Genomic DNA, 21309 nt, shown 5'->3' with positions numbered 1-21309 from the left:
ACATCCTGCCTCTCTGTCCTGGTTCTTTCCACTTGTGAAAATAAAAAAAATAAAAAAATTTTAAAAAGCAGCATAATTTCTTTATCTCAGGGATATGTGAAAATAAACAGATTCAAATTGCATGTCAGTGGAGGAATGAAGAGCAGTGATAGCTGAAATAAATACCTGCTGTGCCAGGGGCTGGTGTGGGGTAGAATTCAACTGAGCGCTGTCAAACTCCCCTCTGTCACTGAGCAGCCAGCAAATGGAAATAAATAGCTAAAGATGGAACAGGCTGCTGAGAGATATTCAGTCCTTGAGCCACGTGGGCCATGGAGGCATGTCTCTAAGCCAGCCCCTGTGTTTTGTCCTCCTTTTGCAGCATCTACCGCTTGTTCTCGTCGGACAGAAAACGGGTGGAGACGGCGCTGGAGGCCTGCAACCTTCCCTCCTCCAGGGTGAGCAGCTGCAGCTCTGCACATCAGCTCTGCTTGGCTTGGCTGCTGCTTCCTTCTTCTCAGGGTGCCCATGGCTCAGCCTGCTCTGCTGGCTTTGCTCCTCAGCAACAGCTCTGGCTTCCCACAGGAACAGAGGTTCCTGACACCCTCTGAGTACCTTTGGTTTGGGGTTGTTTAGGATCAGGAGCACGTGGAAGAAGCCTAAAAGGATTCAAAGGAAGGGCAGATTTTGTGTGACCTGTCCTGGAGGATTCCTGTGAGGGCATTTGAAGAATAGGTGAGGTTGCACAATTTCCAAGGCATGGTTTCAGTGTTAGCCTGAGGTGTGATTTATAGCTGGAGATGAGAGACAGGCTAAACCCACCCTGCCTTTTCCAAAAGGTGCACGAAGGAAATGTGGAAATGTGGTGTGGAAGCTGCTAGCACTGCAGGGATGCAGCCATGGCATCCTGCTAATCCAGGAGCTGTGCTCAACCCAGAGCTTTTCCAGGATGGTACCTGGCCCTCAAGAAGGCTTTTTCCAGACAGAATGACCTCGAGCAGATGATTCCAGTTAATGCTGGAGTCACAGAGTCACAGACTGGGTGAGGCTGGGAGGGACCACAGTGGGACATCTGCTCCCACCTCCCTGCTCAAGCTGGGTTTTAATCCCAGGAAAGCTTCTTGCAGGATAATTCCTTCTTTCAGGGGTCCAGGAGGTGGGGTAAAACTGCATCTGCTGATCCCTTGGCTTATCCAGAGCTCTGTGCTGTGAGCTTTCCTTGATTTTTGCTCCCCAGGGTTTAACAGAGCCCATTCCTACAGCTCCAGAACAGTGGAGCAGAACCTTCCCCAGCCAACCCTCAGACACCCCTTACAGGGAGACCTTCCTTCACAGGTTTAAATAAAATTCCAAGGAATGTCAGCAAAGTAGGTATAAAGTACTCTAATAATCTTAGCTGAGGTAATATTGTGAGGTTAGAAATGTGGAGAGAAAGGTTTTAAAGATGAGTTTCCATTTAATTGATAGCAAACAGTACAAAGTGTGGAAAAAAAATCTCTGAGGTGCTGCTTTCTGAATCAGCTGATTTCTTTCTTCCGTTTACTACATGTCTCTGAAAAGAAAATTTAAATATCATTTGGGTCTTTGGAAGAAACTGCAGCTTTTTGCTGCTATTTATCTAAGTAGAGCTGGTTTTACATACACACTGCTGGATGCTTGTTGCTGGGATACCATCTTGAAAATTATTCAGAATATGAAGTAGATCCTTTCTTTGGTTGGGACAAAAGAGAAATGTGCTGCATACACCAAAGAAAACTGTGTTGATCATCTTTGGAAAATACTGTAGAAGGGCAAAACTGAATCTCATGGAGGTAATGGAATGGAAGAAAAGCAGAACTTGAACCACAGCTCCTTTCCTTTGTGTTCCTGTTGATCTGAACAAGTGAAATTCTTAGCTTCAACTTCCAGCTTTTCTGCCCTATTGTACTGCAGGACAAATGGTGTTCCCATAAAGCCTTGGAAGAGCAATAGACTACAGCAGCTTGCAAGGGAATATCAGGAACTCTTGTTCAGCCAACATCAAATTAATCAGAGAATTCATGAAAGTCTCTCATGGATATTAGCAGTTCAGGCTCTGGATTTTGATATTCATGCCTCATGGATTTTCTTCCCAAGCTTCCTCATCTCTCATTGCTGTGGGAAGATATGGAGCTCGTTGGCCACAAGCTTCACACCACGCTGGGCAGCAGCTCCTGGAACTTAGGAGTGACAAGCCTGGGACAGTCCCTCACCTGCCTCTTGCAGTGACCTGGGCACAGGTGCCAGGGGAGTGTCCCTGTGTGGAGTTTTGTGTGGCAGGACAGATACCCCATCCATCAGCCCACTCCCCAGGGAATTCCCTGTGTGTGTGTGTGCCAGGAGACCCTGTGGCACAACGTGCAGGCTCTGCATTTGGTGCAAGAGGAGGAAGAGTTCTCCTTGCCCAGATAATTGTTTTCCTCCCGAGGAGTAGCGCCAGAGAGGATCCTCAGAATTGCTGAAAATAAATCCTTTCTTTTGTCTTTAAGGACCTTAATGAGGGATGGATTCTCTGCAGTGTGAGCACTGACTCAGCTGAGCAGCAGGGCGTGATCACAGTGGGGTGACCCATGGACCTCAAGTCAAGCACTTTTTAAAGCATGCCTTTATTAATTTCTCTCTTTCTCAGTCAGAACTGGCCTATGTGGAGTCTTGCAGGATCAAGCCCTGGTTTTTGGGACAGTCATCATCCAGCAGATCTGAAAGCAGAAGGATCTTTAAATAAATGTTTAAACAAAGTTTTAAAATACCCCAATGAATTTCTGAGTTTGCCAGCTGATTCCTCTATGTTGTTTTTTTTTTTTTTTTTTTTTTTTTTTTTTTTTTGTGTTGTTTTTTTTAAATGAGGTGGCTTTTTTTTTTTTAATCGTGGCTGTTTTTTGGAAATGAGGTTGCTTTTTGTTAGTGTTGGATATTTTTTGTTTGTTTTGGTTAAAGGTGCCTTAAATAGAATTTGGAGAGCTTTATTTTAGCTGGCCTTTTGGCTGTGAAAAGTGGTTTTTGCCTTCTAGTTAAGGTCGAGGTTCACAGTGAAGCACCAGTGAGCTTCACTGTTAAAATAAAATAACCAGCTCTTGAGTCCAGTCTGTGCAAATAATCTGAATTAGCTCTCATGCTGCCAAATACGTAACAGAGTGGATGCAGATGTTATAAAAGCAGGCAGGTTAGCAGACAAATCCTAAATCAGCAGTGCTTGAAATTAGCAGAGTCTTAATCACGGAATAAAATTGAATGCCAATACTGAGGCAGGCTGGAAACGAGGGATGCTCTCGTGTGGTACAGAAGGTTTGTGCTTTGCTCGTTGGTGTCAAAAAAGAGATGAGCCCATAAGGTGTGTGGGTGGTTCCTCTGGAACAGGGATGGCTCAGACCAGGCTGAGTAAGGGGGCAGCATATTTTAATCCTTTGGGGCAGACAGGCTTTTGGAAGCCAAATATAATTGTGGGAGGTCGTGCCTGAGGTGGCTTTTGTCTCCCATCTAGATATTTGTGTTGTGTAGCCCACTGATTATGGTACTGGTAGGAAATAACTATTAAAAAGTTCTGTACACTTGTGCCTGAAGGCTCGTGTAGGTTATTCTCTTTGCAGGGGCTGTTTGGAGACATGGGGAGGCAAACTGATGCCTGTTAATTGGGTCTGAGTGGCAAATCAGAGCCTGGATCTGAGGGCATTGGAAGAGATCCACTTTTGTTCTGCTGAGCACCTTCAAATCCCTTGTAAAGAAAACAATAGTAGCTTGATGGGGGGGCTGTAGCTCTGTGGTAATCAGAGAATCATTGAACAGCCCCTGGCTGAGAGCAGCACCCTGCTGGACAGGGGTTATAGGCAGAGGGAGCAGGGGAGGGCAGGGTGCCAACTCTAACAGGAAAATTCCCGAGCTCTGAGAATCCCAGCCTTAAGGCAAACACAGGTGTCAGCACCGAGAGCTCCACATCTGGAATTGTTCAGTGTCATGGGTGCAGTGCCACTGGCAGCCCTCACTGAAGGGAGCTGTTTTCATCCTCTGCCCTCAGCATTCCCACTTCTCCCTCCAGCCTTGCACTGGATTTGGCAGCAGTGAGTTACCTGGCTCGGGGGTTGATCCCGTGTGAAACACACAGGGAGCTTTTTGGCTGGGTAAGTTTTGAACCAGCTCACCCTGCAGCCACTCGCAGTCTGCCAAAAAAGGGAGGGCACAAGGGTCTGGTGGGGTCACCTTAGAATGTTGGAGCCTGGAGATGGTTGTGCAGGCAGAGCAGAACAGCCCAGATGGGTCAGTCTGCTCCTGTGACACAAACAGGATGAAACCCTCTGCAGCCTGTGTGGCTTTCGGATGAAAGGAGACAAAGCGACGCCTGTGGCACGGTTTATTTATTGTAACCCAAAGCAGGAAGAATATAGAAAAGTTTCCTTGTGTCTGACAAAGGCTTGAGCAGCGCTTCCGGTTCCCTTGGCAACGGAGCTAAACAGGCAGAGTAAATACAGGCAGAGTAAATACAGGCAGAGTAAATACAGGCACTGCTGGCCCCAGCAGCAGCTCTCTGCCAGCTTTGCCAAGCAAGCAGCTTTGTGCCCCGGTTACCATTCTCCTCCTCTAGTTCATTTTGGAGCAGGGAGAGGCATCCTGTGGGTCCGTGGTGCTCCCAGACCACGTGCCATAGCTTTGGATGAAGGACTCTCCAGCTTCATGCAAATGACTTACCCAGTACAGTAATTGCCTCCAGTAATTTGTTTTTTTTTTGGAGGAAAACGTAGTGAGGGTGATGAAATTGTCATCTAGAAGTTGGGCTAAATTGAAATCACTCTAAATTGTAGAAGATGAAAGGAGGAAAAAAATACTGGCAAGTCCTCTGCAGGAGAGCACTTTATCAATTCCTCTAAAAGAAATCTGATTGCCAGACGTGTTACACTGAGTGTTTAGGACAGAGACGGATGGCAAAGCTGTGCTGCTTGAGTCTTGCCCAGCATTGTGGCATCTTGAACGTGTCTCTTCAGGAAGGAAAAGGCAGCATCACTGCTGCTGTCAGGGAACAAGTGTATTAGTAATGACACAGTGACCCAGTTTGTTCCCCAGCTGTGTGACAGCTCTGGAAAGAAAAGTGACATCCTCACCCTCTGTGCCGCTGCTGTCCTGCTCACTGAAAAACACAGGCTCAGCACTGCTGGGGGTGAGCTCAGAGGCCTCATCAGGGCTGATACACCTATTTCTGCTGTGGGGAAGGGGTTAGAAGGGGACATGTGCCTTCCTGCTCCTTGCCAGGTGCTCAGAGAGTGAGAGGACTGTGCCTCATGGAAGCTGATAGATGGGTTTGTAGGTATTTTTTAAAGAGCTACTCTTTAAGCTGCTCTGTGATTCAGGGCAACTTACAATCCTGCAGAATCTGGGCTCCTCTGGGTTGCAGGAAGGAAATCAAAAGCAGCCAAAAAGTGAGTGATCAGATTGCAAAGAACATATAAAAGTGCTGTATCTCTCTTTCACTGTTTTTTCCCCATTTCACAGAATGATTCAATCCCTCAAGACGACTTCACGCCAGAAGTGTACAGAGTGTTCTTAAACAACCTCTGCCCTCGGCCTGAGATCGACCACATCTTTTCTGAGTTGTAAGGAAGGACTCTCATTGCTTTATTTATTTATTTTTCCCATTCACTGATTTTCTGGGCTGGGCATGGCAAGTAGGTTATTTACACTATAGCAGCATGCAGTGCTGCCAGTAGCAGATTTAAATGTCAAGCAGGGCTGTTCTTTATTCTTGGATCAAGGGATCCTTCTCTCCCAGGCTTTTACCTTCACTTCTGATGGCTTGAGTTTTAAAGGTATTTGTTCCTAGAGGAGCAGAACTGCCAGGTCTTGTTTTTCTGCATTGATCAGGATAGTTCAGGTTTCCACGAAAGTAAAGAAAGAAGAGTAATAAGCAATAGCAGCACGAAATAGGCATGAGAATATGTATAATCACCCCCAAAAGCTTAATTAGGACTGGCAAAAAAATGCAGTAACTTTTAGGATTTGTGTATGATGAATTCACACCGTGAAATTAAATTAGCAGCCGGCTACAACTGATTTCATACACTCACTTATGAGCTCTGTAACTCCTGGTGCTTCTGCCCCTTGAGCAGTCTGTGTACTTGCAGTTTCTGCAGAGCCTGATCCATGGAAGCAGCACGAGAGGAAAGCAGTTTCCAGAGTGCACCCCACGACCTCCAAAGCACTTGGTGAATGTATTTTAGCAACACAACCGTGCTCACATTCCCCTTTAGGGGCTGCTGTCCCTGAGGTCGGGGTTTTGGACAGCACAGCCCTGTCCCACTTTGCTCCCCCTGCACCCAGGAGGGGCTGGACTGGCTGCTCCACACAGCCCTCAGCTCATCTCCTGGTCCAGAGGCTTCCTGGATTTCTATCTGGGCACAATTTGTACCAAACTCTGCTCTTTCCACTGACTCTCTAAACAGGTATCTTTTTGCTTGCATTACAGAGCACCTCGAAGCTTTTGGAAGGTTTCTAAAAAAGGACCCACACAAATTACCAGAATAATGAAATCAGGGCTGCTGTTATTCAGCAGTAAACCCAAACAGCTGGGCCAGGAATGCCAGCAGAGTGTGGCAAGCTGGGGATTGAATCCCATGGCTGTTTTCTCTTTTACTTTTTTAAATAGCTCCATTCCAAGAATTCAGAGGAATTAAAGGCTTCTAGCATTGCTCCAAGTCTTCCCATTGATGCCTGTAATGCTGAGCATTGCCAAAGATCTTCCTCTTAATGTCTGATGGAGAACCTTTGGCAAAATAAATTAGTCCAGAGACAAAGTGGAGCGATGTTTTTGTTGTATGATAGTTTTGTATGAATCTTGTTTCAGTTTCCTTGGGAAGTTTCAGATGCAGAACAAGATTTCAAGGGAATGTATTAAAATGACTTTGCTGTTTCTTTAATTTCTCTCCAGTGGTGCCAAGAGCAAACCCTACCTTACTGTAGATCAGATGATGGACTTCATAAATTTGAAGCAACGGGATCCACGATTAAATGAGATCCTTTATCCACCACTCAAACAAGAACAAGTTCAAGTGCTGATTGAGAAGTACGAACCTAACAGCAACCTAGCAAAGAAAGGTCAGTGGATTTCACACTCCTGCTGTGCTCAGAAACAGTAACTCAATTGTCCTACATGCTAAAGCAACATTTGGTTCAAAATCCAGCTGCTTTCCCAGCTGTCTGCTTTTGGGATCACACAGGCCAGTGAGACATCCTGTGGTGCATTTTAAAATGTGTTTGGCTGGTGTCAGGTGAGGAGGGATGGGGCTGCTTTCCCTGCTTGCTTTGCAGTGTGTGTGACTGACAGAAGAGTTGCTCTGGTATGTGACCCTCAGCAGAAACCTGACCATCACAGTGGCTGTTTACCAGCATCTAAAATGTACAGCTGAAAGAAAAAAATCAGGGACAATGGAACTAAGAGCGTGATAATTCTATCATTTAATAATACTATTAAGTCTAACCCTCTGCTTTTGGATAAAGTGGTGTGCAATGCAAGATATGAGATCAACTCAGTGTATTTCATGCTACAATCACAGAAAATTCCCTTTTGAACATCTCAAGTGTTGTCAGGACTTAGGTGGGCACTTGGCCAAAACCAGTGAAAGAACTCCTGCACAAATCTCTGTAGATTTTTGCTACCACCACAAGTCTTAAAATAGCATTCAGTTTGTGCCTGCATCCTGTTTTATTCCAATCCACATATCCTAATGATTAGCCCAGCTTTTGATGTGTTTTGATCTAGAGTCATGGGAGTATCCTGAAAAACAGATCTAATATGAAAAAAAGATGGTTTGGTCCAGACACTGTGGATCAAAAAAGTCAAAAAAGACCCAAGAGTCTGGAGGTTAACTGAAGGCACTCCCAGCTCTCCCTGGAAGCCTTCTCACCATGTCATCTCCCTGGAGGAAATCGATGTCACCATCAATGTTGTCTCTCAGACACTTCCAAATTTTTTCCTCTTAAGGCTTCTTATTTTTCTAGTCCAACCAAGCTGAGTGTTTCCAGAGGTTTTGCTGGAGGGTTAAATCCTGCTTCTTGGCCATTTTCATGCAAACTGTGTTTTGACAGCAGCAGGAGCAGTACCTTGAGTAAACGGAAACACGTTGTGGCCTCCTTTCTCATCTGTGCAAATATTAGAGCTGTGCTCTGTGCTTACCTTATTTCCCACCAGCTGCAGGAAAGTCTGTTACCTAAAAGATCATCCTTGTTACCCAAATATTAGCACTCCATATCAACCAAATAGAGGATTTATTAGAAGGAGGTGTGCTGGTGTGCCAGCAAAGCACCAGAGTCAAAATGGAACCACCCTCTGACTAGCAATAAGGAGAAAACACGAAACAGAGCCCAGGAAGAAGGGTGCTGTGGTGTGTGTGCTCCCACCCTCCCATGGGATTTGTTCACCCTGTTTACCTTGGGGCACACACTGGCTGTTCCATAGGTGCCTCTCATCCTGGCTGTGATTTACCCCACCCTCCCATGGGATTTGTTCACCCTGTTTACCTTGGGGCACACACTGGCTGTGATTTATGTTGCTCCTAAAGAATCGGTTCTGTCTGAAAACGCTGACTTGAACAAGGCAAAGATCACAGGGAGTTAATTCTTTTAGTGGGATTGTTGTGGGATTTTTTCCCTTTTCAGGCTTGTGTGCTGGGGTCCAGCTGGCACAACCTGAGAACCACCTCTGTGCTGAAGATCCACCTCCCTGTCTGGCAGCTGAGCTGCAGGAACTGGCAGCAACTCCAGTGTAAATCCCAAGCTTAGTGCCTGAAAATGACAGGAATTGGCTAATCAGGGATGACATGGGGACACAATATTTTCTGTACATCTGCTCCTAGTTGGGAATGCAACTCGCTGTATATCAAATGAAGTGTAGGTGTGCATTCATTTCTGCACTCATGGAATAATTGTCAAAAAATGCTTCGTGTCTATAAAATGTCATCAAAATGTAGCCACATATTTAGAGCAGTGATTTAACCTTTTAGTATGGTGTTCTGGAAAGGGGATGATCACCCAGGCTTCCTGCTGCCAGGGTTGTTGAAGTGAAATTTCCAGACAGTTTTTGGCCAGAAGCACGAACACAGGTACCCAGGCAACCTCCAAAAGTGTGATGCATGTCCTTGTTAGCAAATAAAATTTTGTGCACTGAAAAGTTATTTTAAATAAAATCAGGGATTTTTTTTTCCTTAAAAATGTATACCCAAACTTATGAAGTGGAAGCCATGTGCTTCCACTGACTCCTTGCTCCCTGTTTGGATGAGTGACCTTCACTCATGTGCTGATTGTTCTTCCCAATTTCCTGTCCCATCTCATTGTCAGTGCACATCCACTGTACCGTGGATTTCTGAACTATATGAATTTCTGGTGAGTTGTTGTGCTGTCCCTCACCTTTCACAGCACTATTCAAATGCTGTTGGGATCTCATAATTCCCCTGGTCACCATTGTAGCCCTTTTCTTGCAGCTGTTCTGCACACCTACACTGTTTTGAACACAGTAAGCAAGAGGTGTCCATAATGCTTTAAATTTTTGCAGCTCCTCAGGTACCTGGTAAAATCTTCTGCTGGCGAAGTTCCTGAGGTTACAGAGGTCTGAGTAAAACTCCTGCCCGTGCTCCTGCTTGTCACTGGTGTATTTTAGGTGCATTTATTGCTGGGATACAGTGGAGCTTTTGCAAAATCAGCAGATAGGCAGGCTTGACATCTGCGTGGGTTAAGTGTGTGGAGCAGTGTTTTATTGTGGCCCCGGTGAGCTGTTGTGATTATTGCTTTGTGTCATGCTGGGAAGGAGAATAATTCACTGCAGAACGTGTTCCCTTATCAGGTGGAAGCAGGAGGAAGTCCCTGGTAGTGCTGAGCAGTCTCTCCCTGTGTGCTGGGGGCTGTGGGGCTGCAGAAGAATTGACCAAATACATGTGTGCTTCCCATTCCACAGAAACACGTGGTTCTTCCTTTACTTAACGATGCAGTTCATTTCTGAAAGTTTCAAAAGGAGCTTTGAGAGCTCCAATCCCAGTGTCTCAGGTGAAACCTTTCATTGTGAAACCAGGTGAGTGCTGTGGAAACCACAGAGCCACAGCCCCTGGGTCACTTCCACACTCCAGGGGTGCAGAAAGAGCTGTACCCACACACCACACTGGAAATAAAGGCAGGCAGGAGCACAAACCCAAGGTCTGCTAGGGAGAGGAGGTGGGAAAAAACTAAAGCCATAAATGATGTGTTTCCACCATCATCCCTGGAGGGAGCAAGGCAAGGGTTAGGGTGTTACCAGCCTTTAGAGTGGTTTTTGTGGTGGAAGATTTAAAAATAGAGTGTGAAAGTGCTTTAAGTAATGGCATAAAGATGTTGATTTTTTTTTCCCCTCCTAAAAATGCTTTATTTAAATATTATCTCTGCTTCTTTAATTTTAAAGGGCCAAACCTTTAGATCTGTACAGAGTAAAAGAGCTTTGCTCTTATATTTCACTGTGTTTCCTTCTCCAGATTTTCTCTGTATCTATTTGCTGTGTGTCAGCTTTGCTTAGACATGCATTTATAAGGATTGTAGAGCTGGTTGCATGACTCCATGAATTCCAGTATTAATTCTGTTTTGCAATGCACATTTATTGGTAGTTTTTATGCTGAGTTTTTGTTAGGTAATAAAAGAAATTAAGCAATTATCATTAAATTAAGTTACATTTAATTTTATACCACATCTATTGTATGTATTTTTCCCATGGCAGCCTTAACACCAGGTAGTATTCACTTCAGCATAAATGTGTTTTTCCTCCTTTAAACTTCTCTGCAATTTAAACATTTTCACCCCACTGCATTAAATTCACCTTTTAGTAACTGCTTAAGAATAATTACACCCTGGATTCTTTTGGTGGCAGAAGGGCTTCATTTCCTAGGTAACAGATTTTAATGGCAAAAACAAGCACCGTGCAACCATGGCTCTACTTTGAAGACATCATAATATTTAAAGCATAAATTCTGATGTATAAATCACTCAGGCAAATGGTTGGTATGAAACATTTGTAGGAAGTGTTACAAAACAGTTGGGATTCTTTGGCCTCCCAACTGGAACACTGGAAAGTAAGAAATCCTTCCCCAAAAGCCCATTAACTTTGGGATTGTCAGTGTTTTCCAGCATCCAGTTGTACGAGAGGAGAGCTCTCTGTGCTGTTTCTGTCTCAAATATTGACAGAACTGCAGATCCCAGACCTGATTTATTACTCTTTGAAATGTTTAAGCCACATCAAAGTTGTAGTCTAGCCCAGGCTGTCAGCAGCAAGTCCTAAGCTAATATGCTTACCAGAAAACCTTTTTTAAAAAGTGTTTAAAATATCTATATATGTGTGCAACAAATGTTAGTATGGATAATGTGTCAGCATAAATAAGTTAATGGAAACTATTTGTCAAAATGAGTTTGCAAAATGTATTTCTGTAACACACTGGAGGTTGCTTTTTCTAGTTAAGCTGTAAAATTGATTTCAGATCTTGCAGTTGTTTGGAGCATTGCATCTCAAGTGAAAAACTAAATGTAAAAATCCTTTAGAATGGAAAGTCCTCAATTATAAGGATTTTTTTGCATCTGCTTTACAGGTAAATTGTGTCTTCTTTGGACTGTACCAACTGAATCAGTGATGTGGACTAGTGATAGTGGATTTTGCAACACTGAACACTCTGCTGTTGGCAGTAGAGATAATGAAAATACCAAAAATATATTTAGGGTTCCAGGGAGGGCAAGTTCTGTGATCTTCAGTGTATAATGCAGACACTTTGGAAGAAGCCTGAGCTTTGCAGAAACCCATTTTGGACCTGGTATGTGGTACCAGGAGCAGCTCCACTGACATGAGTGAAACAGAGCTGAGTGTAAAATGGCCCACACTGACTGTGGAATTCATCCCCAGAGCTGCAGAGCACAAAGCCTGGTGCCAGTGCAGTATGGCCAGCCCCGTGCTGTCCCTGGAGGTGACACAGTGCTGACCCTGCTGCACCCTGGAGCCCAGCTGTGTCCCCTGGCACAAAGCCTGGTGCCAGTGCAGGTCCTGCAGTGTGGCCAGCCCCGTGCTGTCCCTGGAGGTGACACAGTGCTGACCCTGCTGCACAGCCTGGAGCCCAGCTGTGTCCCCTGGCACAAAGCCTGGCGCCAGCGCAGGTCCTGCAGTGTGGCCAGCCCCGTGCTGTCCCTGGAGGTGACACAGTGCTGACCCTGCTGCACAGCCTGGAGCCCAGCTGTGTCCCCTGGCACAAAGCCTGCAGGCAGCCTTCAGCCCCTGTCCCACTGGGAATGGCTGAAGGAACCTGGGCTGGCAGGAACACACAGCAAACACAGCTTTAGAGGGTTTAGAACCTCATTCCCTCCAGATGCAGCTTTTGCCCAGAGATGAGAGACTCGACTCCTATGTCAGTTCTGCATTTCAGGGGTTCTGGAGAGATATTTTTCTGCTCTTGCCTGCCTGTGTTGTGTTTGACCCAGCCTCGGCTGTCAGAGCCCATAAATAGAAAACTCAGTCCAACACTAAAACTGTTCTTTTGTGCTTGTTGCTGCCTCTTTTATGGAGCACAGGGAAGCATTCAATTTTAGCAGCAGAATTTATGACTTGAAGATGAATATTAGATAAGGTTTATTTCTGAAAATATAAAGGAGCCTGGACTCAAGTGCTGAAGGAAACAAACGTAGATAAAGTTTGGACAAACATGGCATGGTTTGACTCTTGTGACTTGTACAAATGTAGTTTTCATCTGGAAAGGGCCCCTGAGGACACAGGGAGTGGAGGCTGCTGGGTGACATCTAGAGCCACCGATGGGCTCGTGTGTCATTTGTGGGGCTTGCCTCACCCTCGGGTGGGCTCGACCCCGCAGCTCAGTGCCCCGAGGAGCCAGGCTGACCCTGGGCTGCTCTGGGCTGGGGCTGTCTGGCACAGCAGGGCTCTCAGAGCACTGGAGCTGGGCCCTGATGAGCACAGCACCCACAGGAGGCAGCTCCCTCCTGCTGTCACATCCCACAGGACCCTTCGGCTGGATACTCCCAAAAACACAGCGGGGCTGAACGCTGGGGGCAGAAAGAAATGGTAAACTGAGGGACAGTGTTGGCACAAGGGCACACAGGGATCAAGTGGCCTTGAATAAATTTAGGCTGGAAATTAGGAAAACTTTCCTAACAATATGGTCCTGGCACAGAGTACCAGAGGTAGTAAGAGGGGAAAAAAAAAGCAATTGTTATTAGGAGAGAGCTCAAGTTGTTTATGGAAGGGATTGTCCACTGCACTGCCTGCAGCTGCAGAACCAAGTTTAAAGAACAGATAAGGAAGGCCCTTTAAAGGGACTGAAATCCCTTCTTTTCAGTTTATTTGCACTGTCTTTGCAATGCCACCCCTTTATTCTTTTCCACTTCTCTTTAATATGAATCTATTTTCAGTTGCAGGAGTTTCTGGAAGTAAAAATGTCACGTGTGATTTTTCTCTTTTAGATTTTTTTCAGCACTTACAGCACACTGACACTCTTATCTCTTCCCATGATACTACAGGGCAGTCTTTTTGGCAAGTGCATTAATAGCTTATGTAGAGAAGTATCACTTAGCAGAAAAAATATTAGATGTCTTTTGGTGCAACTTAGCAATTGGAAATAAGCCAACATTTAACATCATTCCATCTCCCAGGATCACTGTCAGGCATTGTACAGAGGATGTTTTTGAGAGGTTTGGCAAGACAGTGACATATTCCAGTGATGTCCCTCATTCAAGTCTGTCAGAAATAACTGTAGTATGGCTGGGATGAATGGTGGTTTTATCTGTCTGATGTAAATCTTTCCACTCAGCTGCCTTAGAAATCTGCCATGTTGCAAAGTGCTCGTTCCACTGCTGGCTAGGGACTGGTGTGAAGGTGGTTTTGTGGATCTGGATCTAAACTAGCTGTCTGCTGATATGCTCTAAGGGATATCCTGTCAGAAAGAATTTCTGCTGCATCTCTGCTGAGAAGTCAAGAGCAGAGGATGGGTTTGTGGCTGTAAAACCCTGCTGCAATCCTGAGGCTTAGGAGAGACTGGTTGCTTAGGGTTTCCCCCCACTCCTTAACAATTACTGGTTATTTAAGTTTGCCTTCTAACAAGTTTAGCATCTGCCTGCTGAAGTTTTAGAAACTGTTCCAAGACTTGTTTTCCTTATCATGAAACCTCTGCTTACCAGAATGTCTGAGCTGTGACCACGCATTGTAACAGCAGAGGGTTTTAAAGCTGCTGCAGCCATTTAAAGGATCAATATCCATCAAAATAAATGTGTTTCCAAGGTGTAAATTTTAAGGAAGAGAAAATGTGGAGTGCTTAGAATTTTCCCTGCTTCAATGTGTGTTTTGCTGTTTTCCAGCACTACTGGAGAAAAATACCTCCTTTTCATAGGCTGTGTAGCCCCTGTAGGTTAGAGCCCTTCCTTCCTGAGAGCTTGAAAAGGGCTGAAAAAACTTGTGATTTCTAATAAAATAAGTAAATAAATACCACACTCAACATTGCAGTTGGCTTTAAGATCTTGTTAAACCCGGATGGTTCATGCCTGCAGGCACCAGTGGGATTTGGAAAGCTGCTCTTTTCCTCAGGTGACACTCCATCGTCCTTTCCCTTGGAGATGGCAGTGTCCTTGGAATGCTCACGAAGTTTTAATTCTGATTTAAGTAGATTTGCTGTTTGGCATGGCTTGCGTGGAAGCTTGTAGGAAACATTTCTTCCCTGGAGTGAATTTAGTGTCTTGGGCTGCAGTGCCTCATCTTGATGGTTCAGAAAAGTGGTTTTCCATCTGCAAACATTTCCTTGCCACCCCCCACAAAAGGTAAATAATTGTATCCACTCTTGGTTTGCTGCGAGCTCTTGTACAGATGATAAAGTGGATATGCTAGCTTCATTAGGATGACAAGCATTGCTGGTTTAGACACCCTGAACTCTGCTTTACCTGAGGAGCCTCCCCTGCACACAGCCCTGGATCTGTGTCCCCGGGCCCGCGGCATTTCCCACGGATCGGCGGATACTGAGCAAGCTCTTCTGTGGAGGCTGCTTGGACACAACGTGTTTGCCTTCCCTTGTTTTCCCCCACTGGCTTGTCATTCAGTAAGCCTTTATCCTGCTCTTGGATCAGGATAAATCATGTATACAGGATAATTTATCCTGGTCTTGTGTCATTCTGTGTCTGTGCTCACATCTCCCTGTGTCTCACTGCCCTGTACCCACACAAGGCTGGAGGGAGGAATCTCGCTCTGTTCCTTTCTTACCGAGAGAGTTTTCCATTTCTCTTTCAAGAACATGCTCCCCAAGACAGCTTGTTTTGGTTTGTGGCCAGGTAACTCTAATTACAGAAGGTATTTCAGTGGCTATAACTGAGGGCAGGATTGCATCCATTATGTTTTCCTCCAAGTTTAGAGAAAGGAAATGAGATTTGAGCACAACAGGATATTGTCCTGCTTTGATTTTAAAGGATTTAAGCAATGAGACAAGCAATAAATCCCCTGCAAGACTGTTTCCTAGCACACTTAATTGAAGCACTGCCAAGATTTTTCAGACACTCACCCCAAGTTTTCTAGTGCTCACTCTGGTCTCATTACCTGTTTAATTCCTTTTTCTCAATCACCCTTTTTGATGCAGCTTCCTTTACAGATGGGTTGCTGTTCTCTGCATCTCATCTGCCTCTCAGGGTGATAGATTCCTAGGCATCTTCTTCCCTATTCACATCTGTATTTTGGATTTTTCTTTGCTCTAGTGATTAGCTATGTAGCTGGAATTGTTATTTGTGTGTTCTCATTTGATTTGTGTCCTGTTACCTGGTTCATGACAGCTTTGCCCTCTTGTTTTGCTAACAGCCACCAGAGAACTGTCTGGTTTTTAAACCCTGTGTTGTTGATTCTACTTTTTCACATTATTAAGGATTTTATGAAACCAGACCTACTGCTGATCAGTGTTCAGCCTCTGGACTTTTTGTGCAGTTCAGCTTTCAAATTCAAAGAAACCCTGATCTTTTAAGCTGACCTCAGTTTATTTCTATCTGAGCTTTTTTGCAGATTAGTTTTTCCAATTAGGAAAAATCTGAGTTTAAAACTTCATTAAATGCTTCACTAATAACCAGATGCAGTAATTCAGATATATTGCTTTTCCTCTGCTTATTAATTTGATAAGGCTGTCTGACAATGTGACTTTTTGCCCTTAATGATCACTGAGAGAACTGCTAAAATGAAGGAGCTACTGATGAATTCTGCCCGTGGTGTGTAAATGGTGGCTGGTACTCTGATATTTTGATATATCTGCAGATCCTGATGTGAGGCCTGAGAGTCTTTGCCATCCTCACTGATTTTTCTAAAACAAAGCAGCACTAAGATAACTGGGGTGAGGTGTAGGGCTGGGGTCTTTTCAGTGTGGGCTGAGCTTGCACCGTGTTCTCTCCTTGCGGTGACTTTGCCACCGAGAGGGGCAGAGAGTGGACAACGGGACAATCCTGTCCTGCCCTGGTTTGCAAAGCCAGATGAGCAGAAACTCCAGTTACCCCATAGCAGCACAGCAGGAGAACACGTGTCTGGAAAGCCAAGCAGCTTTCAGCATCACCTGGATGCACGTGCTGCAAGTGCCACCAGAGCAGCTCTGGCACACTGTCCCACACTGTGAATTCCGTGTAAATCCATCTGGTGAGCTGCTCTGCTGGCTCCCAGAGCTGGAGAGCAGGCAGCAGCTAATGTGTGCCCGGCGTGGAGAGACAGAGACAGCGGGGCTCTGCACATCCTGCTCCACACTGAGCTTGAGGTTCTAACCCCTAATGAGCTGTAAATTGCACTCTTGTTTGTGAGGGAGAATTCCCAATGGGACACGATTTACAGATCTCTCACTGGATTAGCAAGTATCTGCTTTGCTTGTTGGATTCTTATCTCCAAATTGAGATAAGACTGCTCAGTTGTGTGGGATTACAGCAAATGTGATTATTGTTACAGATTGCGTTGGAATAAACCTGATTTCACTGTCAGACAAAATACTATTGTAATTCTGTGCTGCTGACTGGGAGATACAAGGTGCCAATTAATTGTCTCGCTTCTTTTTTGTTTGTTTTCTTTTTTGCTTTAATAACATCTCTTGGCACAATCGTGCTTTCCAGTTACATTATAACTGAGTGGATAACAGCATGGGTGTAAACAAATGGAAAGCACTTTGAAGTTTGCAAATATACAGATAGAAATGTTTAAAATCCATGTGGCCTAACCTAAGCAAATGCGCATTTTAATTGTCATACAGATCATCCACAAATTTTAAGGGACAAGTGAAAGCTGTTGTTAAAGTTGGAAGAATGAAATGCAAAGAAAGGTGTTCACATGTGTTGTCTCTTCTGCTGTCTGCTGTGCCTCTTGTTTTCCACCCCAAGACTTTTCCTGGAGGACTGGAAGGCTCCTGGGAGCAGGCTGGGCAGAGCCTAGGAAAATTAAGTAGCTGCACATCCAGCATACCCACCAAGACAAGGGGATGAAGTTTAGATCAAGCAGCTGTTGGAGAAGTTCTCAGGGTTAGCTGCACTTTTACATCTCCCCCAGACTACTGCACTGCTGGTGTTTTGGTCCTGGACCTCTGCAGAGGACACAGAACTGCAGGAGAAGCTTCTTGTGGAAGCTCGACCCTGCTTTGAACCCTGATGTCTTTTAGCAGGCGTTGAGTGAGCAGGGCTTTGTTTACATCCTCATGGTGAGGGGCTGGCAAGCTCCCAGGGACACAGGAGCATTTCCACATCCAGGACAACATGCTGGTCATGCTGGCTGCTAAAGGGGTTGGGAGAGCAGGACCTTGTCAAGTTACCTGAGTCTTGTTAGGCACTGGGAGAAGGATTTCTGTGTCAAAAGCAGCCTGTGCTTTCCAGCCCTGGAAGCTGCAAGGGAGCAGTTTGCCATGGGGCTGTCACCTGTGTCTGCCCTGGCACTGTCACAGAAGAAATGTCCCTGGTTCTCTGGATCTGGCCAAACAGGAGGAAGAGCCTTGTGATAATAACACAGTAAGTCTTGAAACAGAGGAGCCTCTGAGCAGTACACTCACAAAGTACACTGTCCTGTCACCCCCTGCAGCTGGCTGGAATTCCTGCTTCCTGGCAAACGTGTATCACCATCTCCCAGGGATGGGGATATTCCAGATCTCATGAGCTACAGAAGAAGACATTTTGACTGATGAATGTTGACAAGATCTAAGAACCATAGAAAAGAGGATTCATTTAATTACCCCTGGAAATTCTGTGAATTCTCAATAGATTGTTTGGCAGATGTGTGTCACCTGCCTGAAGACTGCTGCCAGGAAAAAGGATCTGGGATAACAGAAGTGGCTTCTGTTGTATTTAGGGCTGACAGATGTTGACTAGAAAAGAGCCTTGATACCTGTGGACAAAGCAACAGTTACATTTTTATGTGGTTTTCTCTTTTAACCAGGAGCATTCATGTATTTGATCCATTGTAGTAGATCTTGAAAGGTATGGGATCGTGTAGCTGGAGTTAATAAGGAATTCCTGTGAAATGTGTAGAACCCGCCACTTCATTTGTGCTTTTCTTTTCTTTTTCCCTCCCTTCTAACTATTTTGGAACAATCAGGTGGAGCCAGGGATGCAGAAAAAGATCAAGCTGCACAAACACTTCCCATGTTTCATACAATGAAGCTGATCACAGTCAGGAAATTCAATAGAACCTCTCAACGTATTCCTCTTCTAGTAGGAAATTACTTCTCCTTCCTATAAAATTGTAATGAAAAAATGGCAGATTCTGTTGACTTCACTTGGTTCCCAACGTGGTGGTTCATTTTTGATCTCTGCATCAATTCCACCACGCTGAAGGCTGCATGGAGCAGCAGTCTGAGGTGTTCTGTGGAACCATTCACTGAGAAACTGCTTCACAAATTTCTGCATGAGTGTACAAACACAGAGAGAGGCATAGAGACACTTCCAGACTTGGCAGTGCCTTTCCAAACTCTTGGAAGTTTTTAGTTCAGGTACATTTCTAGAGTTAGACCCAAGCCTAGATAATCCTTATGCAAGTGTGCAGCTGCACATCTTGGAAGTTTTTAGTTCAGGTACATTTCTAGAGTTAGACCCAAGGTAGATAATCCTTATATAAGCAAGTGTGCAGCTGCACGTTTCTAATTTTGAGGTGTTGGGAGTGTCTGTGGCTAACAATAAGTTAGACACTTTTGTATTTCTCCTCCACACTTGTTCTTATATTTTTCAGGCCTGTTCCAGTGCACAACAAAAATATTAAAATGGATCTGTCATTTACTTGGCTGGCACCAAAATTTAGCTGGCCACTTACGCATGCTTTGGGAATCAAGTCAAAAATATGCAAGGTGTGAGGGGGAAAAAGGGCAAAATGTGAGAGAAAAAGGGCAAAAGTGCAGAAAGAGTGCAAAGTGTGAGGGGAAAACATGCAAAGTGAGGCAGGGGAGGTGCAGAGTGTGAGGAAAGAGGACAAAGTGAGAGGGGAGAAGGGAGAGGAGAGGATGAGGAAGCTCTTGCCCTCTTCAGCAGGAGGTGCCTCGGTGGCACTGAGTTGTGTTCAACGTTTCAATTGACCAGGTGCCTCAGGAAAAAGGAGCATTTTTATGTTTGTGCTGGTTTTAAGTGTTTTAACAAAGCACTACTGAGTGACCCCATAGGGAGGGAAATTGTAATTAATCAGATAAATTAGAGAAGAGGTGTTTGAAGGGGAAGAAAAATAACTTTCTTGTGCTGGCAAGCTCCAAACCCTGCAGAGAGAAGAATCTCACTGAGGGCTGTAGCTGCTGACAAGGCTTCTGCTGTGGTTACACACGTGTGAGCTCCATCCCAAGAAGAGACATCAGATCAAATTAACATGGCAGTGGTGAGAAAAAAGACAAGCCTGTTAACTCCACAACTTGAACTATATAAAGCACAATAGATATTTTTTGAAGTTTCATCAAAACTTTAGGGCTAAGATAATTTTAATACAAAAAGCCAGAAAAAGAAAAAATGTGAATCTGTCATGTCTCTGTGTCTTTGCATTATGTGTCTCTTGTCTCTCTAACTTTTTATACCTAAACATACTATTAAATCTTTCTACTATATATCCAAAGATAAAAGGTGACAACTGTAAAAACAGTTGAAACAACTGAGCACATACTATTTTTTCTTGCCAGTGTCAGTGTAAAGGTGCAATATGTTTAAGGAAACAGAGAACAAATCTTACCACTTCATTGAGACTATTTTTTTGGATGATTTCCATCAAGGATCATCCTCTCTGCAGTTGGCCTCAGAATATTATTGACATTGGTCACAAAGAATCTACTCTTTACTATCCAGGACTATCCCTTTGACATCTGCCATCTCCATTCCTCAGCCCAACTCTCACTGGTGCAGCGCTGGCCGTAATCGAGCTCACAAACTGCTTCCCTTTCTGCAAGGCTGTTTCACTGGGATGGGAATGTTCTGGAGCCCTGAGCTCACACAGGAGCTGCTCCCTGTGATGGTGTCAGTGCCAGCAGCAATGCACAGGAGACCTTTTCCAGCTGACAAACAAGGCCCCTGGTTGTCAGGTGCTGTGGTTGTGTTCGAGGGTCCCCAGGACGAGGGAAGAGATGAGAATCTTGACTCCGTGTTTCAGAAGGCTGATTTATTATTCTATATTATATTAAAATGCTATGCTAAAACTATACTAAAAACAATAAGAGAAATGATCCATCAGAAAGCTAGAAAGGAATGGAATGGAATAATAAAAACCTGTGACTCTCAGAGAGTCCAATACAGCTGGACCATGATTGGTCATTGAGTAGAAACAATTCACATGGACCGATCAAAGATGCACTGTTGGATTCCACAGCAGCAGATAATTCTTGTTTTTCTTTTCCTCTGAGGCTTCTCAGCCTCTCAGGAGAAAAAATCCTGGCAAAGGGATTTTCATAAAATACCATGGTGACAAGGTGCACTCAGGATTAGAACACAAAGATCACTTGGAGAGCCTTGAAAACTGCATGTGCATGAACCTATCTGTAACAAAATGCAAGTGGCAGCCATCCTGTTCAGATCTTAACTGGTTTTCCCCCCATTATTTCCCTTGGTATGCACACACAGCACATTCTCTGGCTGTATCCCAGTACCCTTGGTGCAGAGTGTTCTCTCAGGTGGATTTTAGGTCAAGCTAACTCCATGATAGCACCTGGTACTGTTGGCATTCTCTGTAGATTGAGGCGGTGGAAAGGTTGTTCCTAAACCTTTCATTTCATGAAGAATCACAGTGGTGGGGTTTTCCCCCTGATTTTCACCTTCTTACCTTTTTTTCTTGTGGAAAGGAAAGTACCTGGGCTCCATCTCTGGAGGATTAGTTACCCTACAACAGAGCAG

The 21309-nt window shown here is 44.7% G+C and overlaps 1 protein-coding gene across 4 annotated transcripts in view; it reads left to right on the top strand.

Moving 5' to 3' along the window:
* Positions 1–21309, top strand: part of PLCB1 (phospholipase C beta 1) — a 337610-nt gene that overhangs the window by 209614 nt on the left and 106687 nt on the right. For all 4 annotated transcript variants that reach the window (XR_005953588.1, XM_041417186.1, XM_041417187.1 and 1 more), the window contains exons 7-9: positions 362–437; positions 5476–5576; positions 6908–7074. Coding sequence is in view for 3 of the 4 variants with exons in the window: in XM_041417186.1 (XP_041273120.1) it covers positions 362–437; positions 5476–5576; positions 6908–7074 (344 nt within the window). In the remaining variant the exon portion in view is untranslated. The remainder of the gene's footprint in view (positions 1–361; positions 438–5475; positions 5577–6907; positions 7075–21309) is intronic.

This window comes from Onychostruthus taczanowskii, unplaced genomic scaffold (genome assembly GCF_017590055.1).
Source record: "Onychostruthus taczanowskii isolate IOZ18803 unplaced genomic scaffold, ASM1759005v1 scaffold55, whole genome shotgun sequence".
Classification (NCBI taxonomy): domain Eukaryota; kingdom Metazoa; phylum Chordata; class Aves; order Passeriformes; family Passeridae; genus Onychostruthus; species Onychostruthus taczanowskii.
This window is presented reverse-complemented; position numbering and strand designations above follow the sequence as displayed.